At 46.6% G+C, this 17,741-nt stretch overlaps 1 protein-coding gene across 2 annotated transcripts in view; it reads left to right on the top strand.

Annotated features, from left to right (window-relative positions):
* PRKCH (protein kinase C eta) overlaps positions 1-12,155 on the top strand; it is a 94,076-nt gene extending 81,921 nt beyond the window's left edge. Inside the window, exons 12-14 of one of the 2 annotated variants that reach the window (XM_060271350.2) lie at positions 1,462-1,650; positions 9,159-9,302; positions 10,416-12,155. In XM_060271350.2, the coding sequence (XP_060127333.2) occupies positions 1,462-1,650; positions 9,159-9,302; positions 10,416-10,562 (480 nt within the window). In that variant the 3' untranslated portion in view covers positions 10,563-12,155. The remainder of the gene's footprint in view (positions 1-1,461; positions 1,651-9,158; positions 9,303-10,415) is intronic. The other variant, XM_060271345.2, reaches the window with a different exon arrangement.
* Positions 12,156-17,741: the final 5,586 nt, after the last annotated feature.

Raw genomic sequence — 17,741 nt, 5'->3', positions numbered from 1 at the left:
GCCACTGTGGGTGGCTTCCAACAGAAGTATTAAAATACAATAATTTATTAAACAGTAAAAGCTTCCCTAAACAGGGCTGCCTTCAGATGTCCTCTAAAAGTCTGGTAGTTGTTTTCTCTTTGACATCTGGTGGGAGGGCATTCCACAAGGCGGGTGCCACTACCGAGAAGGCCCTCTGCCTGGTTCCCTGTAACTTGGCTTCTCGCAGCAAGGGAACTGCCAGAAGGCCCTCAGCGCTGGACCTCAGTGTCCGGGCAGAACCAAGGGGGTGGAGACGCTCCTTCAGTGGGCTGAGGACGTTTAGGGCTTTAAAGGTCAGCACCAACACTTTGAATTGTGCTTGGAAACGTACTGGTAGCCAATGTACGGTAGGTCTTTCAAGACTGGTGTTATGTGGTCTCGGTGGCCACTCCCAGTCACCAGTCTAGCTGCCGCATTCTGGATTAATTGTAGTTTCTGGGTCACCTTCAAAAGTAGCCCCACATAGAGCGCATTGCAGTAGTCCAAGCGAGAGATAACTAGAACATGCACCACTCTGGCGAGACAGTCTGCGGACAGGTAGGGTCTCAGCCTGTGTACCAGGTGGAGCTGATAAACAGCTGCCCTGGATACAGAATTAACCTGCACCTCCATGGACAGTTGTGAGTCCAAAATGACTCCCAGGCTGCGCACCTGGTCCTTCAGGGGCACAGTTACCCCATTCAGGACCAGGGAGTTCTCCACACCTGCCCACTTCCTGTCCCCCACAAAGAGTACTTCTGTCTTGTCAGGATTCAACCTCAATCTGTTAGCCGCCATCCAACCTCCAACCGCCTCCAGGCACTCACACAGGAATGATAAACAGTGTTTCCGTGTGCTGCTCTGATTTAGCCAGAAGCGGCTTAGTCATGCTGGCCACATGACCCGGAAAAACTGTCTGCGGCGAGATGAACACCGCAACCCCAGAGTCGCCTGCGACTGGACTTAACTGTCAGGAGTCCTTTACCTTTATCTACCAATGCAACTTGTTGGATCTGCTTGCCATTCAACTCCCATCTTATGGTTTTCTCCTTTCCATACCTACCAAGATTTCACTTCCTGCATCAGAAGAAGTGGGTTTGAGTCTACGAAAGCTTATTCCATTGTTCAGTCAGTAGAGCATGGGACTCTTAATCTCAGGGTCATGGATTCGAGTCCCACATTGGGCACTGCAGGTAGTTGGACTAGTTGATCCTTGTGGTCCCTTCCAACTCTATAATTCTATGACCCTAATACATTTGTTGGGTTCGGCTTGACTCCTTGTGATTGTTTTTGCTGCAAGAGCCTAACATGGCTGCTCTTCTGGAAACAATTACGAAATCTCACTGGGCTTTGGTCTGTGGTCCTCTTTCACACATATGCCATCACTCGTATTGCAGTGTGCAGGGAATAAGAATGACTGGGTAGCATTGTTGATTTTGACCCCTGCTCATCTTACGGCAGATTTTACAAGAGATGCTGTATGGTCCCGACGTCGACTGGTGGGCAATGGGAGTCCTGCTCTACGAGATGCTCTGTGGCCACGCTCCCTTCGAAGCTGAAAATGAAGATGACCTCTTTGAGGCCATCCTTAAGGATGAAATCTCCTACCCGTCTTGGCTCCCAGAAGATGCCGTTTCAATTCTGAAGGCCGTATGTATATACACTTCCATTTGGCATGATTGTCTTGTTTGCACAACGTCCCCCTGACTTACATCTTTTGCTAAACAGTAAGAGTCGGTAGGAATTTTAAACTAATCCCTGTTCACCCAGGCATTTGCAGAGGAGGGCAATCAAGACGGCAAAGGGTCTGGAAACCAAGCCTGATGAGGAACGGTCGAGGGAGCTGGGGAGGTTTTGCTTGAAGAGAAGACTGAGAGCTGATGTAACAGCCATCTTCAAATATCTGAAGGGCTGTCACATGGAAGATGGAGCAAGCTGGTTTTCTGCTGCTCCAGAGGGTAGGATCCGAACCAATGGATTCAAATGACAGGAAAGTAGATTCCGACTACACATTAGGGCAGTGATGGTGAACCTATGACACGCGTGTCAGACGTGACACACAGAGCCCTCACTGCTGGCACGCACCCCATCGGTCCATTCACGCTGCTGTTGGTTCCCCCCCCATTTGTTCTCCCACTCCTCCTACAGCTTGTCTCCGCTACACCTTGTCTCCGCTGTTAAAACCCGGATCCTTTGTTGTTGTTGCTGGTAGCCAGAGATTGGTTTTTTAACCCTTTCTGTGCTGTTTTTTCTGGTACTTTGGCAGACGATGATTGGGTGTAACAGCGTTCATTTTTAACCCGTTCCGTGCTCGGGGGTTTTTTTGCGCTTTGGCAGACTATGTTGGTGCTGCGTGTTAGTTCCAGCGAAGGTATTATTCGTCATTTATTTCTGTTCTCTTCCCCCCCCCCCAAAAAAAGGGCAGCAGCTTTGGGGCATCCCCCCCCCCAAAAGCAAAGCAAAAAAAACCCTCCAAAACTTTGGTCAGCAGCTCCCCCCAAAAAGCCCAACAACTCTGGCTACTTTGTGATAAATAAGGGGTTTTTGGTTTGGTTTGGTTAAATAATTAGTTTTTGGTTTATTAAATACAGTTATATATTACAATTATACATTTTTGTTATTTAAACTATAAATATCATGAAATGGTGGGTTTTTTCTCGAAGTGACACACCACCCTAGTTATGCTCAGGTTTTTTGGCGAATTTTGACACGCCAAGCTCAAATGGTTGCCCATCACTGCATTAGGGAGAACTTTCCAATGGTAAGAGCAGCAGAACAGACTCCCTTGGGAGGTGGTGGACTCTCCTTCCTTGGAGGTTTTTAAGCAGAGGTTGGATGGCCATCTGCCAGGGATGCGTTAGCTGAGATTCCTGCATTGCAGGGGGTTGGACTAGATGACCCTCAGGCTCCCTTCCAACCCTACAATTCTCTATGATTCTGTGATTCTATGAAAGATACTGTTCCTGGCAACCTTGGAAATATCAGCTGCGGGGATATATGGCTGTTTTAAAATGTTTTCAGGTGTTGTCATTGTTTTGATTCTTTAAAATTGCATCGTTTTGCTCCTTTGATAGTTCATCTGGGCGAATGGAACATGGTCCCACCAGTCTCAGTCTTCCTTGTTTACAACTGGCCAGGATGTGGCTGTCTGCCTGTCACTGCCTCTCCCTCTGCCTCCACCTAATGCAGATCTTCCCTGCCTTTTGCCCTATCAGTCCCAGTGGGAACAAGCCACTACTGGGCAATAACTGTTTTCATGAAATGTTGAGTTCACAAGTATTGTCTCTCACAGCTACCCAAAGGGGGAGTGGGGCCAGGGAGGCAGGAGCAGAAGCATAGAATTGGAAGGGACCAAGAGGATCACTTAGTCCAAACCCCCAGCAATGCAGGAATCTTTTGCCCAACATGGGACTCGAACCCATAACCCTGAGATTAAGAATCTTATGGTCCACCGACTGAGATATTCCAAAAGACAAGTCTGCCGTTCCAAGTTTGCTGCTCCTTTGAAGGCAACCTCCTCCTTCCCTTGGGCAGCAGAGCTGTTTCCTCTTAGGAACCATCTGAATTTCTCCAGATTCCTCTTGGTGTGGAAGTCTTAGAAGGTCACTTCTCTTCCTGGAATATTCCTGAGAACATTCTTCAGCAGGAAAGCGGCTGTGACCTATAATGCACAAGGGGGAAAACTGAGCAAGGATCCAAAAATCCCTCCCTTGCTCCGGCTTCAGTTATTTGTTTTTGACGGACAATTTATCGTCAGCTTTCCAAGGCAAATAACATTTCCAAACAATAGAATAATCACTGGCCACTGTAAAAACATCCACTGTAAAAACAGGATGCTGGACTAGATTGGCGAATCTGAACACTGATAGCCTACAAATCAATATTAAATCAACTTAGGGTTGTCATATTTCAAAATGTAAAAACCAGGACACCCCAAAAGCGTTGAGCTTTTTTAAAGAAAGACCCCCCCCATGGGCGTACCCAGGATCAAAACTAGGGGGGGCAAGGGGAGGGGCCAAGGCACGGAAGGGGAGGGGCCACAAAGTGGGCGGGAACGGCAAACTCGCGCTCCGCCGGGCTGTGCCCCTCCCTAGAAGCAGGGCTGGTGGGCGGAGGCGGAGCCCAGCGCGAGGCACGGAAGGGGAGGGGCCACAAAGTGGGCGGGAATGGCGAACTCGCGCTCTGCCGGGCTGTGCTCCGCCTCTGCCCACCAGCCCTGCTTCTAGAGTAGGGCAGCTGCCCTAACTTGCTCCGTGGTGGGTACGCCCTTGCCCCCCCCCCATGGTTTTGGAGCTTTTAAAGGCATTTTCGGCACAATTTAACCCCCACTGCCAATTTTCCAGGACATTTGCCCAATTTCCGAAAAATAATCCAGGACACCATTTTTGAGACAAATTCCAGGACATGTCCTGTAAAATCAAGATATAGGGCAGCCCTAAAGGTAAAAATAAAGGTGCCCCTGACCGTCAGGTCCAGTCACGGACGACTCTGGGATTGTGCGCTAATCTCGCTCTATAGGCCGAGGGAGCCGGCGTTTGGCCGCAGACAGCTTCCGGGTCATGTGGCCAGCAGGACTAAGCAGCTCTGGCGAACCAGAGCAACGCACGGAAACTCCGTTAACCTTCCCGCCGGAGCGGTACCTATTTATCTACTTGCACTTTGACATGCTTTCGAACTGCTAAGTTGGCAGGAGCAGGGACCGAACAACGGGAGCTCGCCCCGAAGCGGGGATTCGAACTGCCGACCTTCCGATCAGCAAGCCCTAGGCTCTGTGGTTTAGACCACAGCGCCACCCGCAGCCCTAGGCTAACTTAACCCAACAACACTCTCCTCCCATCACACACAAACAAATCATACTGCAGCCAACTAAAGACACCCAACCACACTCTGGGGCTCCCCAACCTCTTTCATTACCAAGGAAATATAACAAACGAGTAGAAAGAGAACCTACCGAAGGGATACTGACACAACCCCCCCAACACACACACTAGGTTGTGTGTTAGAATGCAAGTTTTACCACCCCACCCCCTATCCCTTCTCTCCCCCACCTTTTCTGTTCAGTTTCTGTTAATTGGGTCTCATGGGAAACTTACAGATTCTTGCTTCATACAATTAACTCAAGGCAGTGTCAATTTACTCTTGGCAAAAAGCCAAGGTCTGCCTGGCCTGGAAACTACTCTCTGATTGGTTAACGGCCAGCACTGAACTCTGTTATCTAGGAATGCTAGCACAGTTGTTTCTTGTTGGGTGTTAGGAGTAGGAGTGCTGCGTATGGTTGGAGAGAGAGAGAGACAGAGAGGATTTATTTTGCTTTGCTTTGTATGCAGAAACTCTGTTGCTTTTATTTTCTTTTAATAAATCCTGTAAATAGTTATTCTGCATCTAGCCGACTACTCATTTCCACCTCAACTAGCTTCTGCGCTGTGCAGGAAAACTCTGCTACGTTTGGGCTAAAGCCACTAGAGCTATGCCTGACACTTCAAAATTCTAAGATTTTCCCTCCTTCTTCCCCAACAATATTCTGTTCACAACACTAATGTTTCACATAAAATGTAACTGATCTGTAGAAAAGACTCTACAACCCGAAAAAGAGACAATGCAAGTACTCTTGTAAACAAAGAAAAGCTTTAATATATTTCTTTTCTTTTTCTTTAATATTCTTTTTTTCTTTTCTTTTCTTTTTAAAATAATCTGAAGCAGTATATGTCTGTCAATATTTTAAATGTCTTAATTTTTTTAAAGCAGAGGCATTGGAGTATACTTTCAGACAAATCCAAAGGGTATTTTCTGATTAGTTGATCAATTGATTAAACTTCGGAATTAGTTCCCATGAAGCATCACAAAACAATTTCACTATATAACTTTTTTAAAAAAATGCAAAACTGTATTTAAAAAGCTGCATATATGAAAACCAATTGTAACCCAACCAGATGGTCGGTCGGGGGGGGGGTATAAACAATGAAATCATAATCATAATAATATATAGAAACCAATTGAAATTCAACACAGGTGACTGTCTGGAATAAAAGAAATCTCCTCTTAGAGGGCTTGTTGAAAGTAGAAGGTCTTCAACAGGCATCAGAAAGACAAATAAAGAAAGTGCTTGTCTTTTGTGCAACAGCGGGGAGTTCCAAAGAGTAGCTGCTGCCACACTATTTCGATTTCCAACATTGCTTTGGGGATACCCAACATATTTGGGCTTTTCCCTCCTTCAAAAAAATTGCCTTGGCTTTAAAACACTGCCCAGCTTGCATTTTGCAGCCGTTAGATGCACACACGTGTTTCTGCAATTGCAAATTTCCCCCAAAGGTGCATTCATGAGTCCACAGAATTTCCAGAGCTCGGCATTACATCTCTTCTGCAGTTTGCTTCGCTGTGTTGCTCCTCTGTTAAGAGCAGTGCAAGGGAACCTGACTTTTATAGCCTCATCCTTAGGCACTGTTGCGACATTTAAAGGCTGGCGTTCTTCCTGTGCATTCATTGCCCATCTGGGATTTGTCCTGTCTCATTCCGGCTCCCAGGACAGGAACTGATTTCCAGGGACAGCAGACTGTGCTTCCTGGTTGATCCAAATCAACTTCAGGGACGGGGTCATGAGAGGCAAGGGAAGGGTATGCACTGACCCCAAGATTTGGTTTGGTCCTCAATTCAGGGCTTTGTAAAAACAGCCTGATGCACCTCGTACTCATTTAGTGGCTGGCCAGTTTGGTTTGGGGGGTCCAAATCTAATTTGTCATCCCCACTCCACTCCTGGGAATTCTAGATGGATATAACCTTTTTCCTTTTTGACAAAAGTGGGTGGAATTTGTAGGCTGGGCCCTCCAGAGTGTGTAAAGCCTGTCAAATTGCAGGAAAATAAATCGGAGGGCTTTTGTGATAGGCACCTCTAAAAGTGACCTCAAAGTCTTTAAACTTTTTTTTAACTGGGGGGAAATTGCATGACGTTTTCAGGCAAGGGCGTCCTTTCTGAGGGCATAAGCCAAATTTAGCTGGGAGAAATTCACATTTAAACTTAGTGGGAATTACAACTCAGTAGACCGGTGCAGAATTGGGCTGTTAACCATCTGCTTAGCTTATTTACACTGCTCCCAAGCCGAGTGGTAAAACAGCAACCTTTTGAAACTAGTAAGGGGTGTCTGCTTGGCAGAACAGACACACTAAAGGGAGTGTGATTAGGTATTTCTCAACAGGAAAAGGTGCCAGGAAGGAGATAAAATCAGTCTGTGGTTTACAGTGTCAAAAAGGAGAGTTCTCACTGACTCACAAGGGGCAAAGTTTATGCTCTGGGCTGCAGATGGGAATTTCTGGTGTGAGCTGTTGCTGCTGCAAAGTTCACGTCCTGAATTTTGGAGAGAGCTCTTTTGTATTTTGGAGAGCGAGGTGGTCTAGGCTGAGAGATGGCAACTTGTCTTAGGGCACCTGGTACATTTTTCAGCAGAAACGGAACCCCAGGTCTGACTCCAGTCTGCTCCAGTTTATCTGTCTTATTTTCCAACCACAAGCAAAGCACACAATGAACAGCAATTTTCCCTGCTTCTCTCCACCCATTTTCCTTGCATAATAATCTGATGGAATTGCTTACAGGACATTCAGCCTCCAGTCCTGGGGCAACATGGAAGGAAGTCTTAATTAGAGTAATTGCTCTGTTTGAATAACTATTCTCTCTTTGTTTAAAGGCCAATGGATGTTAGAGCGAACCTCTCTTCTCCCCTTCTCCTGCCTTTCTCTTCCCTTCTGATCTAATTCATCCCTCATTCTTTCCGGCCATTCATTTAATGACTATCTCTCCCAGATATTTCTCCTTCTTCTTTATTTTACAAGGGCAATTAGGTGGCAGATTCTGGCTCATCTCTCCTCCTTTTGTCGTCACTGCTTTTGTAACGAGGAATTTACAGCTCTTTGCTGAGGGCAGCAAGGGAAGCTAGCTTCCCACACACACAATTTGCGAATTTATTTACAAGGCACCAGGAAACTTTTCACCAATGTCATTAAACCAGCATCAGACCCAGCATACATACCTACAGTATCCTGAATTTTTTGCAGAAGCTCGGGCTCAGGGGCAAAATGTGGCTCTCCATACCTCCCTATCTGGCCCTCGGGATCCTTCTCAGGCCACACACCCTTCTCCCCAGGCCACACCACCTCAGCAGCCCTGGTCTGCACCCTCCTTCGCTGTATTTGCCTGGCTGGAATGTGTCCTTGAACTCTCTTAACGTCTCTTGCTTGCCTGGGTGGAGGGCAGAGAGGAGCCTGTGTGGAAACCAGCCTTCTGTACAAGGGCAAAATTAACATTCATTGCTCTGCCAACTTTTGCATCTTGCCCTGCCCACAACTTGCACGGGAGTGGCCATTGAGCCTAGAAGGAAAAGCAGGTCTCCAGCTGGAAAAGGCTCCCCGCCCACTGGCTTAAAGTGATTACAAGCAGAGGGTTGGACTAGATTACCCTTGGTGTACCTTCCCACTCTACACTCCAGTGCTGAGGGCCTTCTGGCAGTTCCCTCACTGCGAGAAGCAAAGCTACAGGGAACCAGGCAGAGGGCCTTCTTGGTAGTGGCACCCGCCCTGTGGAACGCCCTCCCATTAGATGTCAAAGAGAAAAACAAGTACCAGGCTTTTAGAAGACATCTGAAGGCAGCCCTGTTTAGGGAAGCTTTTAATGTTTAATAGATTATTGTATTTTAATCTGTTAGAAGCTGCCAAGAGTGGCTGGGGAGGCCCAGCCAGATGGGCGGGGTATAAATAATAAATTATTGTTATTGTTACTCCTATGATTCTAATAACAGAAGTATTTAATTTGGTTCAGAAACGGTATCTATTGGTCGTCAAATGTCTTGGCAAACAGCAATGGTTTTTAATTCCTCCTGAACTCTAAATGTGAGGGGGGGGAACAGGCAGGGCATTCCACAAATGGGGAGCCACCACCCAGAAGGCCCTGCCACTCTTTGATGTCAACAGGGCTTCCCCCAGCATCTCCAGATAAGCAAGGGAAAGACCCCTGTCAGAATTTCTGGAGATTCATTGCCATTCAGAGCAGGCACTTCTGAACACATGGACCAAAGATACGGCAGCTTCCCATGTCCCTAATTAATAGGACCTGATAGTGGATGGCTAAGAGCATCACTTTCTTCCTTGCTAATCCTCTCTTCTTCTTTTTGCAGTTCATGACCAAGAACCCCAAAATGCGCCTAGGCAGCAGTGCCTTGGGTGGAGAGAATGCTATCCTATTGCACCCATATTTTAAGGAATTGGATTGGGATCTGCTGAACCAGCGTCAGATAGAGCCGCCTTACCGGCCTCGAATTGTGAGTGATTAGAATTCTGTCAAGTGTGCACGTACTCGGAAGTAGATACCATGCATTACATGAAAAAGTTCCCTGGATTCAATCCCTGGTAGCTAAGGATTGAACCTGGTACCTTCTGCATGCAAAGCGTAACCACATTCACATCAATGACCTGGTTTGCTCTTAACACCAAACCATAGTTTACTGAACTGTAGGTTATTAAACGGTGGCTTAAAGTTATTGGTGAACCCTGCTCGGTAGCTTAACAATGCTTTGTTTGCTGCCAGCAAACCAGTCTGAAACTAGTGTTTGTTTACAAACCTTGGGTGTTACGTGTGAATCCAGCACCCTCAGTTAACCATGGTTTGCTGGATCAACCCTTCCCATCACCAAGAGACAAAACAAACATTGGAGAAACAAGAATTGTTTGATAGTCTGTGGGACAACTTGTTAAGAAAACCATGGTTTAGCATTATGTGCAAACCAGGCTAGCATGTTGTTTTCCTGGGATAAGCCTTTCATGTAATATTTTGACTAGATGGTTGTTGGTTTTGGGGGGCTGAGTACACACTATACATTTAAAACACACGCCAAAATTTTCAGAACTGTTGTTTACCTATCATAGAGCTAGTATTCCAACACTCTTTTTTTTAAAAAAAAACTACAGTTCCCAGGATCCTTTGGGAGGAATGTCTTTCAAATGTGGTTTAAATGTCTGGTGTGTACGCAGCCATTTCTGTAATCCACTTTTGGGGTGCTTTTAACAGAAAAGCTGAGTACAGCTAATTTCTAATATATAAGCCTAACAGATTGGACCCAGGCTTAAAGTAGTCACTGTTTTGTTGTTTAGTCGTTTAGTCGTGTCCGACTCTTCGTGAAAAGTAGTCACACTTAGGTCCTATAGAAATCACTGTGTTAACTACCTTTTCACACTGATTTCTGTGTGGTGTAAGTACTTAGTGTGATGTAACAAACTTAGTCAGGATTCTGCCCAGTTTTAAGAAAATTAAAATCCCGATTTTTCAAAATCCTCAAAATACTGAGCAACCAATGTCACCCTTGTTAATAGGTGGGGGGTGGGAGGGGAAAGAGAACGAAAACCTAATATATTTGTTTTATATTTGCACATGACAGAAATCGAAAGAAGATGTGAGCAACTTTGATCCCGAATTTTTAAAAGAGGAGCCAATATTAACTCCCATTGAAGAAGGAATTCTTTCTATGATCAACCAAGATGAATTTAAAAACTTTTCTTACACAGATCCAGAACTGGAGTCTTAGCCACGTTTGGGGGTGCCAACGGGCCTTTCCTCCTGAAAAAGAGGAACAGAGGCCATTTAGGCTTCCCTGAAAATTTGTCCAGCTGGGAGATCGAAACTCGACAGCCCAATATTAATGCCTCACAGACAAGAGAAGTACTGTTAGTTTAATATCGGAGCAGAAGGACCGTCCTGGAATTTTTGAAGCAGCAAGAACAAATATTTATAGCAGGGCAACGAATCTCCTTCGGTAAATGGATGGTGTGGATGTGGGAAGAAGAAATTATTTGACCTCATTGACTTGGGACAGCTGGCTGGGAAATTCGACTTTGCAGTGTGTCTGGAGAGTCACCAGAAGGGTGAAATAACCCTGAGCCTGGCCAAGTTTTTATACACCCTGCAAAGCACCTTCCACAAAACAGGGGTAACAAAAAGAGGGGAAGCCAATGACTGGGTCAAACTTCATCCAGAAAAACGTTATCCATGGCATTACCTTGGTTAAAGAATTCATATAGTACTGTATACTGTTCTTCCTCCGAGGAAGAATGCTGTAGATCCCTCGTGGGCAAAAATGGGTCTCTGGAATGTTTCAGGCTTCCATTTGAAGAGATATTTCATTGCACAGATTGTCAAAATCATTTTTAAACAAAATATCATTGAGGTAAGGAAGTCTTCCACGGTATATGGGCCCAGATCCAGGCCCAGTTCTGATTTGTTGTATGCTAGTGGTGGCTCTGGATGGGATTGTACTGTCCTCGTTTCCATCACGTGCGTCCTGTCAAGTAAAAGGAGGATTAAACATGTTTTCATATCTGCTCTGAGAAAGAGAGAGAGAGAGGAGGAAGAGGAGGAGGAGGTGGAGAGAATGAATATTCCTTGCTGAGTTGGGGTGAAACTGCTGAATCTGAGAAAAACCCAATAATCCACAGCAAACCCAGTTGACTTTTGTTGTGATTCACCGGTAAACTGTTGGGACAAAAACATTACCCTGCTTGGACCCATGCCTACAAAGCCTGGATGAGCCCTTATTAACCATAAGATGAGAGAGGAAATTTATTTCCTGTGTTTGTCAAATAACTGAGATGATCTGGGGATTCCTAATCATTTCCTTCTCCCATCCTCCGTGCTTCCTCTCCTGTTTAAAACAGACTGTGTAAAGTACTCTCTGCCTTTTACCTCAAAGAGGATTTTTTACCCTGATTCCCTTGAAATAGAAATGGATGTTTTCTTCAGGGCTCATTAAAAACAGAAGAAAAAACCCAACTGAAGTCAAAATGGTGGTCCCTCAAATTATTTCGCCACTGGTGGCCTGATGACCTTTCTGCCAGGCACCCAGTTTACAACTTCATCTTGGGACAAAGCAGGGGACTTTTACACAAGTGGAAGATAAGGTTCTTAAGCCACAACTATTTAGTTCCCAATGTGCTTCTTTATACCAGTTGCAGGGAATCGGAAGTGGGGGGGGGTGTTGGTTTGGGGGGGCCCTTGCAACCTTCCAGTGGGCACTTGGCTGGCTAGTTTGAGAACAGGATGATGGACTAGATGGGACATTGGCTTGCAGGGTTCCTCTTGGTTTCTTATGTTCTTAAGTTGATTAAAAGTATATTTATTTTAATGAGTAATGTTAGTTTATATGGGTTACGTGGGGGTACTGATTTAGGCTAGCAGACTGTGTTCAGTACAGGTGTCCCCCTCCCCAATTTACGCAGGGGGGTGGGTTATATTCCGGGCCCCAACATGCATAAGTGAAATTGTGTATAGTGCATAGCTGCCAAGTCTCCCGTATTCCCCGGGAAATCCCCGTTTTTCCAGCTGTTCCTAGCTGAAAAAACGGATTTTATTTTGTTTCCCCCCGGTTTATTCTGGCGCAACGGCCATTTTGGAACTGGGCGGAGCATGCTCAGAAGCGACTTTTGATGCTGCTCTGCCCAGTTCCAAAACGGCTGCAGTGCGACTTCTGGTGCGGCGGCCATTTTGGAACTGGGCAAAGCAGCATCAAAAGTCACTTCTGAGCATGCTCCGCCCAGTTCCAAAATGGCGGCAGCACTACTTCCGGTCTTCTACTTCCGGCCGGTCCCTTATTTCTCCGACAGCAACTTGGCAGGTATGGTATAGTGGGGAGCACCCCACTTTAATAGAGAGGGTGCGCTGGGAAGAGAGAGAGGCAACTTGGAAATTGTCCGTGGGCCGCTTCCCCTATCCCAAGCCTGCCTGCATGCCTGCCTGCCAGAGGGGAGCCACAGCGCATGGAAGCAGCAGCTGGACACAGAGTGCAAGGGCCAGGAGGAGGCGCAAATGCATGGCAGAGTGGCAGAGCCAGGGAGAAGGTGCCCCTTGCCGCTGGTCAATCAAAGGCCACCTTCCCTGGCTTGGGCAGCAGCCCTGAGCCAGGAAAGTCCTATTTATTTATTTATTTATTTATTTATTCATTCATTTATTTGCGCACCATGACTTTAGCCAGCTTATCATGCCATCAAAACCATGCTCCTTGCCACCAGACTCCCAGCATATGGCTTCTGCTGCATCACTGCGAACCACCCTGGGTGTGGCATTTGCCAAGAGGTAACCCATCGCGATATGCCTGGTTTCCTTGATACATCTTCGGGTTGCTCGACTTGGCATAAGCCCAGCAAGTGATGAAGGAGAATGGCACCTGCTTGCCTTCATCCCCGGATTTCTGATTGAGCGAGGGTAGCCAACATGGCACCCTCTGGATTTCATGGACTACAACTCCCATCCTCCCTCGCTATTGGCCATGCTGTCTGAGGCTGATGGGAGCTGGAGCCCAACAACATCTAGAGGGCAAGAGGTTCGCTATTCCTGTCCCGTATACAGACCCTCCAAATGTCCCTATTTTCCAGGGACGTCCCCGATTTAGAGAACTTCCTGACAGTAAGAGCTGTTCGACAGTGGAATTTGCTGCCAAGAAGTGTGGTGGAGTCTCCTTCTTTGGAGGTCTTTAAGCAGAGGCTTGACAGGCATATGTCAAGAATGCTTTGATGGTGTTTCCTGCTTGGCAGGGGGTTGGACTGGATGGCCCTTGTGGTCTCTTCCAACTCTATGATTCTATGATTCTATGGTTTCTGATTTGATCCCTTAATGTCCCACTTTTCCTATTTTCATTGGAGAAAGGTTGGAGGGTATGGAGTTATGTGACCCCCCCCCCCACAAGCCATCTGAAGGCAATCCTGTATAGGGAAGCTTTAATAATAATGATGATGATGATGATGATGATGATGATGATGATTTATTATGTTTTTATATACATGTATGTTGGAAGCCGCCCAGAGTGGCTGGGGCAACCCAGTAAGATGTGTGGGGTATAAATCGTAAAAAAAAAAAAATTCATTATGGAATGGGATGTCCCTATTTTCATCAGAGAAATGTTGGAGGGGATGTGTATATGGTTGCAGGCACCTGTGGTAAGTGAATGGCTCAGCCGGTGGAAGTCTGTATTCAACCAGAAATGCTGCTGAATTATTTCACCACTGGCACTAAAATGCTGCTGAATGTGGGTTTGTGAGGTGGCAGCGTAATGTTCTTGCGTTTTTTTAACAGAGCATTGGCTTCTCTCCCCGCTCCCCTGTCCTGCCACCACTCTGCAAATTTAAGCATGTCCCATCCTGCGGTACTTCAAAAATATGTGCTCATGTACCACGCTAAGTACTTCCAGGTGTCCAAGGAGCCCAGTTAGAACCAACCGCTTCCTTGCAAACGTCCAGCGCTAGGGCAAGCCCTTTCTCCATCTTTGCAAGCCCAGAAGAGTCTCATCTGGAAATTTCCTTTGTGAGTTTGCAACCATGCCAGAAAGTGTGGGGTGGGGATGGGGGAGGAGGAACCGCAACAAGCAGCAACATTGCCCTTACTGGATTTTGCCATAAACGTTGCAACATAACTTCTCGACAGAAGGATTCGCTTGTTGTCGCCCGCCCCCCCTGCGGTTTGCGGGAAGGAGCGAGCTGTAAAAGTTGAGTAAGCATTGCAGCTAAACCTGACTCAGCGTTTTATCGCCACTAATAGGCTGGCGGCTTATCTGCTGCTGTCTGAATTTGTTCTTTCAGTCTCTCCTCTTAAGTCTGCTGGGGGTTTTCCCTTTCTTTCTTCCAGTCCCGCTTCCACTTAATCTAAACATTCTTTTGTCCCTGCCCTGTTCTTTACCCCAGGCAAGTTTGCACACATCACGATCCTGTCTCTCACTTTTCTGAAAAGGTCACCAGGTACTATGTGAAGCAAGGCGCTCCCTCTCAGGCCCCTAATCCATCCAGCCCATCAGGAAGCAATCAATGCAGTGTCCTTCGGAAATTCTTGGACTACAACTCCCATCAACCCTGGGCCTTTGGCCATCCTAGCTGAGGCTGATGGGAGCTGGAGTCAGACAGCAACTTGCAGGTATTGTGTCGGCTACCCCTGGTCTATATGGGCAGGCAGGAGCCCTCCAGAGACTCAGGCACACTTCTCTCATTGAATCATAAGAGTTGGGAGGGACTGTAAGGGTCATCTAGTCCAACCCCCTGCCCAATGCGGGGCTCAAACTCACAACCCTGAGATTAGGAGTCTCATGCTCTAGCAACTGAGCCAACTGATGGTGTGGGACCCACTGCACTGCATTGCTTTTTAGCTAACATGAGATGCCCTGGGGCCTCATGGGAATACCGCAGGTCACAATGCAGCTCCTCTCGCACCAGCACAGATTTGCATGAAAATTGCACGTGCTACTTTACATGTATGCAAATTCAGAGGTAATTGCACGTGCTACTTTACATGTATGCAAATTCAGAGTAATTGCTGTCATTTAAATAGACATACATGGGGGGGGGAGAAGACTTTGGCCAAGTGTGCCTGTTGAGTCTTCAGTGTTGCCACGGCCTGTTGGTGGCTAACTCCCTTCTTACAGTTCTTTCCCTTTAAAGCAGACTTAGACTGGAGAGCCCTTCAGAGAGGAGATCTCTTTTTCACATAGAGGTCTTTAAAGTAGGTCACATGCTGCCAATGATGTGGGAGGAAGAGGGTTCACTGAGCCCCCATCTCCCACCCTGAGTGCAGATGTGACCAAGACTTGCCAGGACCCAGCATACATGTGCATCAGGTCTTTCTGGTGACGGTGCATGGCTCGAAGCTGCTCCCACCCACTATGCACTGGGAGAAAAGGGTTCCAGTTGATTCCGGAGCCAGCTGCCCTGCCTCTCCAAAGGGACTCATGAATGAGTTGTACTTGAGCCTTTGTCGTGATAAATGTAAAATTTAGAGTTGCTCTAAGTTCCCTGTCAGAAAGAACACACAACTCCAGTTGCCCATTGCCCAGAGACTGCGGGGTTAAGAGACAGCTCCCCGTGGCTGTCAGGAGAGTACATCAAGACAAGGGGAGAGATCACCCTGGCCCTATTCATCAGCCAGAGAGAGGGCAACTCCAGGGCACATCCTTTACCCCTCTCTCCCTGTTGAAAGAAAAAAAACCCAAAAAATTTAAAGAACTTTGTCATGGAAAGATCGCCCACATTCCTGCTTGTCCCACTGCTTTCTCCCGGGAAAACCAGCTGTATACCACTGAATCAAATCAAACATCAATTGGGTATATACCGTATTCTACAGGCTGACATTTGTTTCAATTCAGCGGTAAACAGCAGGTTTTCCCCAGGGAAAGTGGTAGGGCAAACGAAAAACCTGTTGGGTGAGCCTTAAGACCTAGTATCTGAATCTGCATTTTTTTCCTCCTCCCTCCCAGTCGCTTTTTCCTTTTGTGTTGCGGCTGTGGACTGCAAGTCCAAGGGTAGGTACTGCCTTATTACTGATCATGGTAAATTGCCCTGGAAGCCTTTCTTTTAGCAAAAAAAGAAGGGTAAGAATACTTTAATTAAATAAAGAAATGCATATGCCCCAGTCAGGAGGCTCATGATGTTGCAGGGACAACCTGTTCTTTGCTGCCTCCACCCATTTCAGACGCCCTGACCTTGGACATAATGAACAAGTTTTGTGCGCAGACTATCTACCTTGCATACCAGATAGAAATAATGATTGGTTGGTGTGCATGAAGGGAACAGAAAGATATTGATGTGTGTTAATTTGATGGAGCACATGAGGACTTGGGGTGGCTCTTGTTGATACTAATACAGAATTGTGGCCTTGAACTTTTCCAGACTCATGTTTAAACCTAGTCAGGGTCCTGCCCTCCAGAGCAGGAGAAAACAAGTTTGCTCCATCTTACATGTGACAGCCCTCTAGATACCTGCTCCTCTTTTCCAGGCTAAACATACCCAGCTCTCTCAACCAGTCCTCATAAGGCTTGGTTTCCAGGCCGTTGATCATCTTGATTGCCCTCCTCTGCACACCTTTCAGCTTGTCGACATCCTTCCTAAATTGTGGTGCCCAGAATTGGACACAGTATTCCAGGTGTGGTCTGACCAAGGCAGAATAGAGTGGTATTATTACTTCCCTTGATCTGGACACTATACTTCTGTTGATGCAGCCTAGAATAGCATAAGCTTTTTTGGCTGCTGCATCACACCAATGACTCCCACTAAGATCCCCAAATCCTTTCCCCATGTACTATTAACAAGCCAGGCGTGCCCCATCTTAGATTTGTGCTGCTGGTTCTTTCCTGCTAAGTGTGGAACCTAACTTTTAATAATAATAATAATAATAATAATAATAATAATAATAATAATAATAATAAATTTTTATACCCCGCCCTTCCCAGTCAAGACCGGGCTCAGGGCGGCTAACAACAAATAATATCAACACAAGTATAAAAGAAACAATTCAGTTAAAACGCAGATTAATACAATGTTAAAATTCAATTTTAAAATTAAAAATCCGAAGGCCAAACAGAACAGCTCTGTCTCGCAGGCCCCACGAAAAGATGACAAATCCCGCAGGGCCCTAGTCTCCTGGGACAGAGTGTTCCACCAGGTCGGGGCCAGTACTGAGAAGGCCCTGGTCCTGGTCGAGGCCAGCCTAACCACCTTGTGACTCGGGATCCCCAATATGTTGTTATTTGTGCACCTTAATGTCCTCTGTGGGTCATACCGGGAGAGGCGGTCCCGGAGGTACAAGGGTCCTAAGCCGCATAAGGCTTTAAAGGTCAAAACCAGCACCTTAAACCTGATCCTGTACTCCACCGGGAGCCAGTGCAGTTGGTAAAGCACTGGATGAATGTGATCCCGCGGCCGGGACCCCGTAAGGAGCCTCGCCGCAACATTCTGCA

The sequence above is a fragment of the Zootoca vivipara genome, chromosome 1, assembly GCF_965207765.1.
Source record: "Zootoca vivipara chromosome 1, rZooViv2.hap1.1, whole genome shotgun sequence".
Lineage (NCBI taxonomy): Eukaryota > Metazoa > Chordata > Lepidosauria > Squamata > Lacertidae > Zootoca > Zootoca vivipara.
This window is presented reverse-complemented; position numbering and strand designations above follow the sequence as displayed.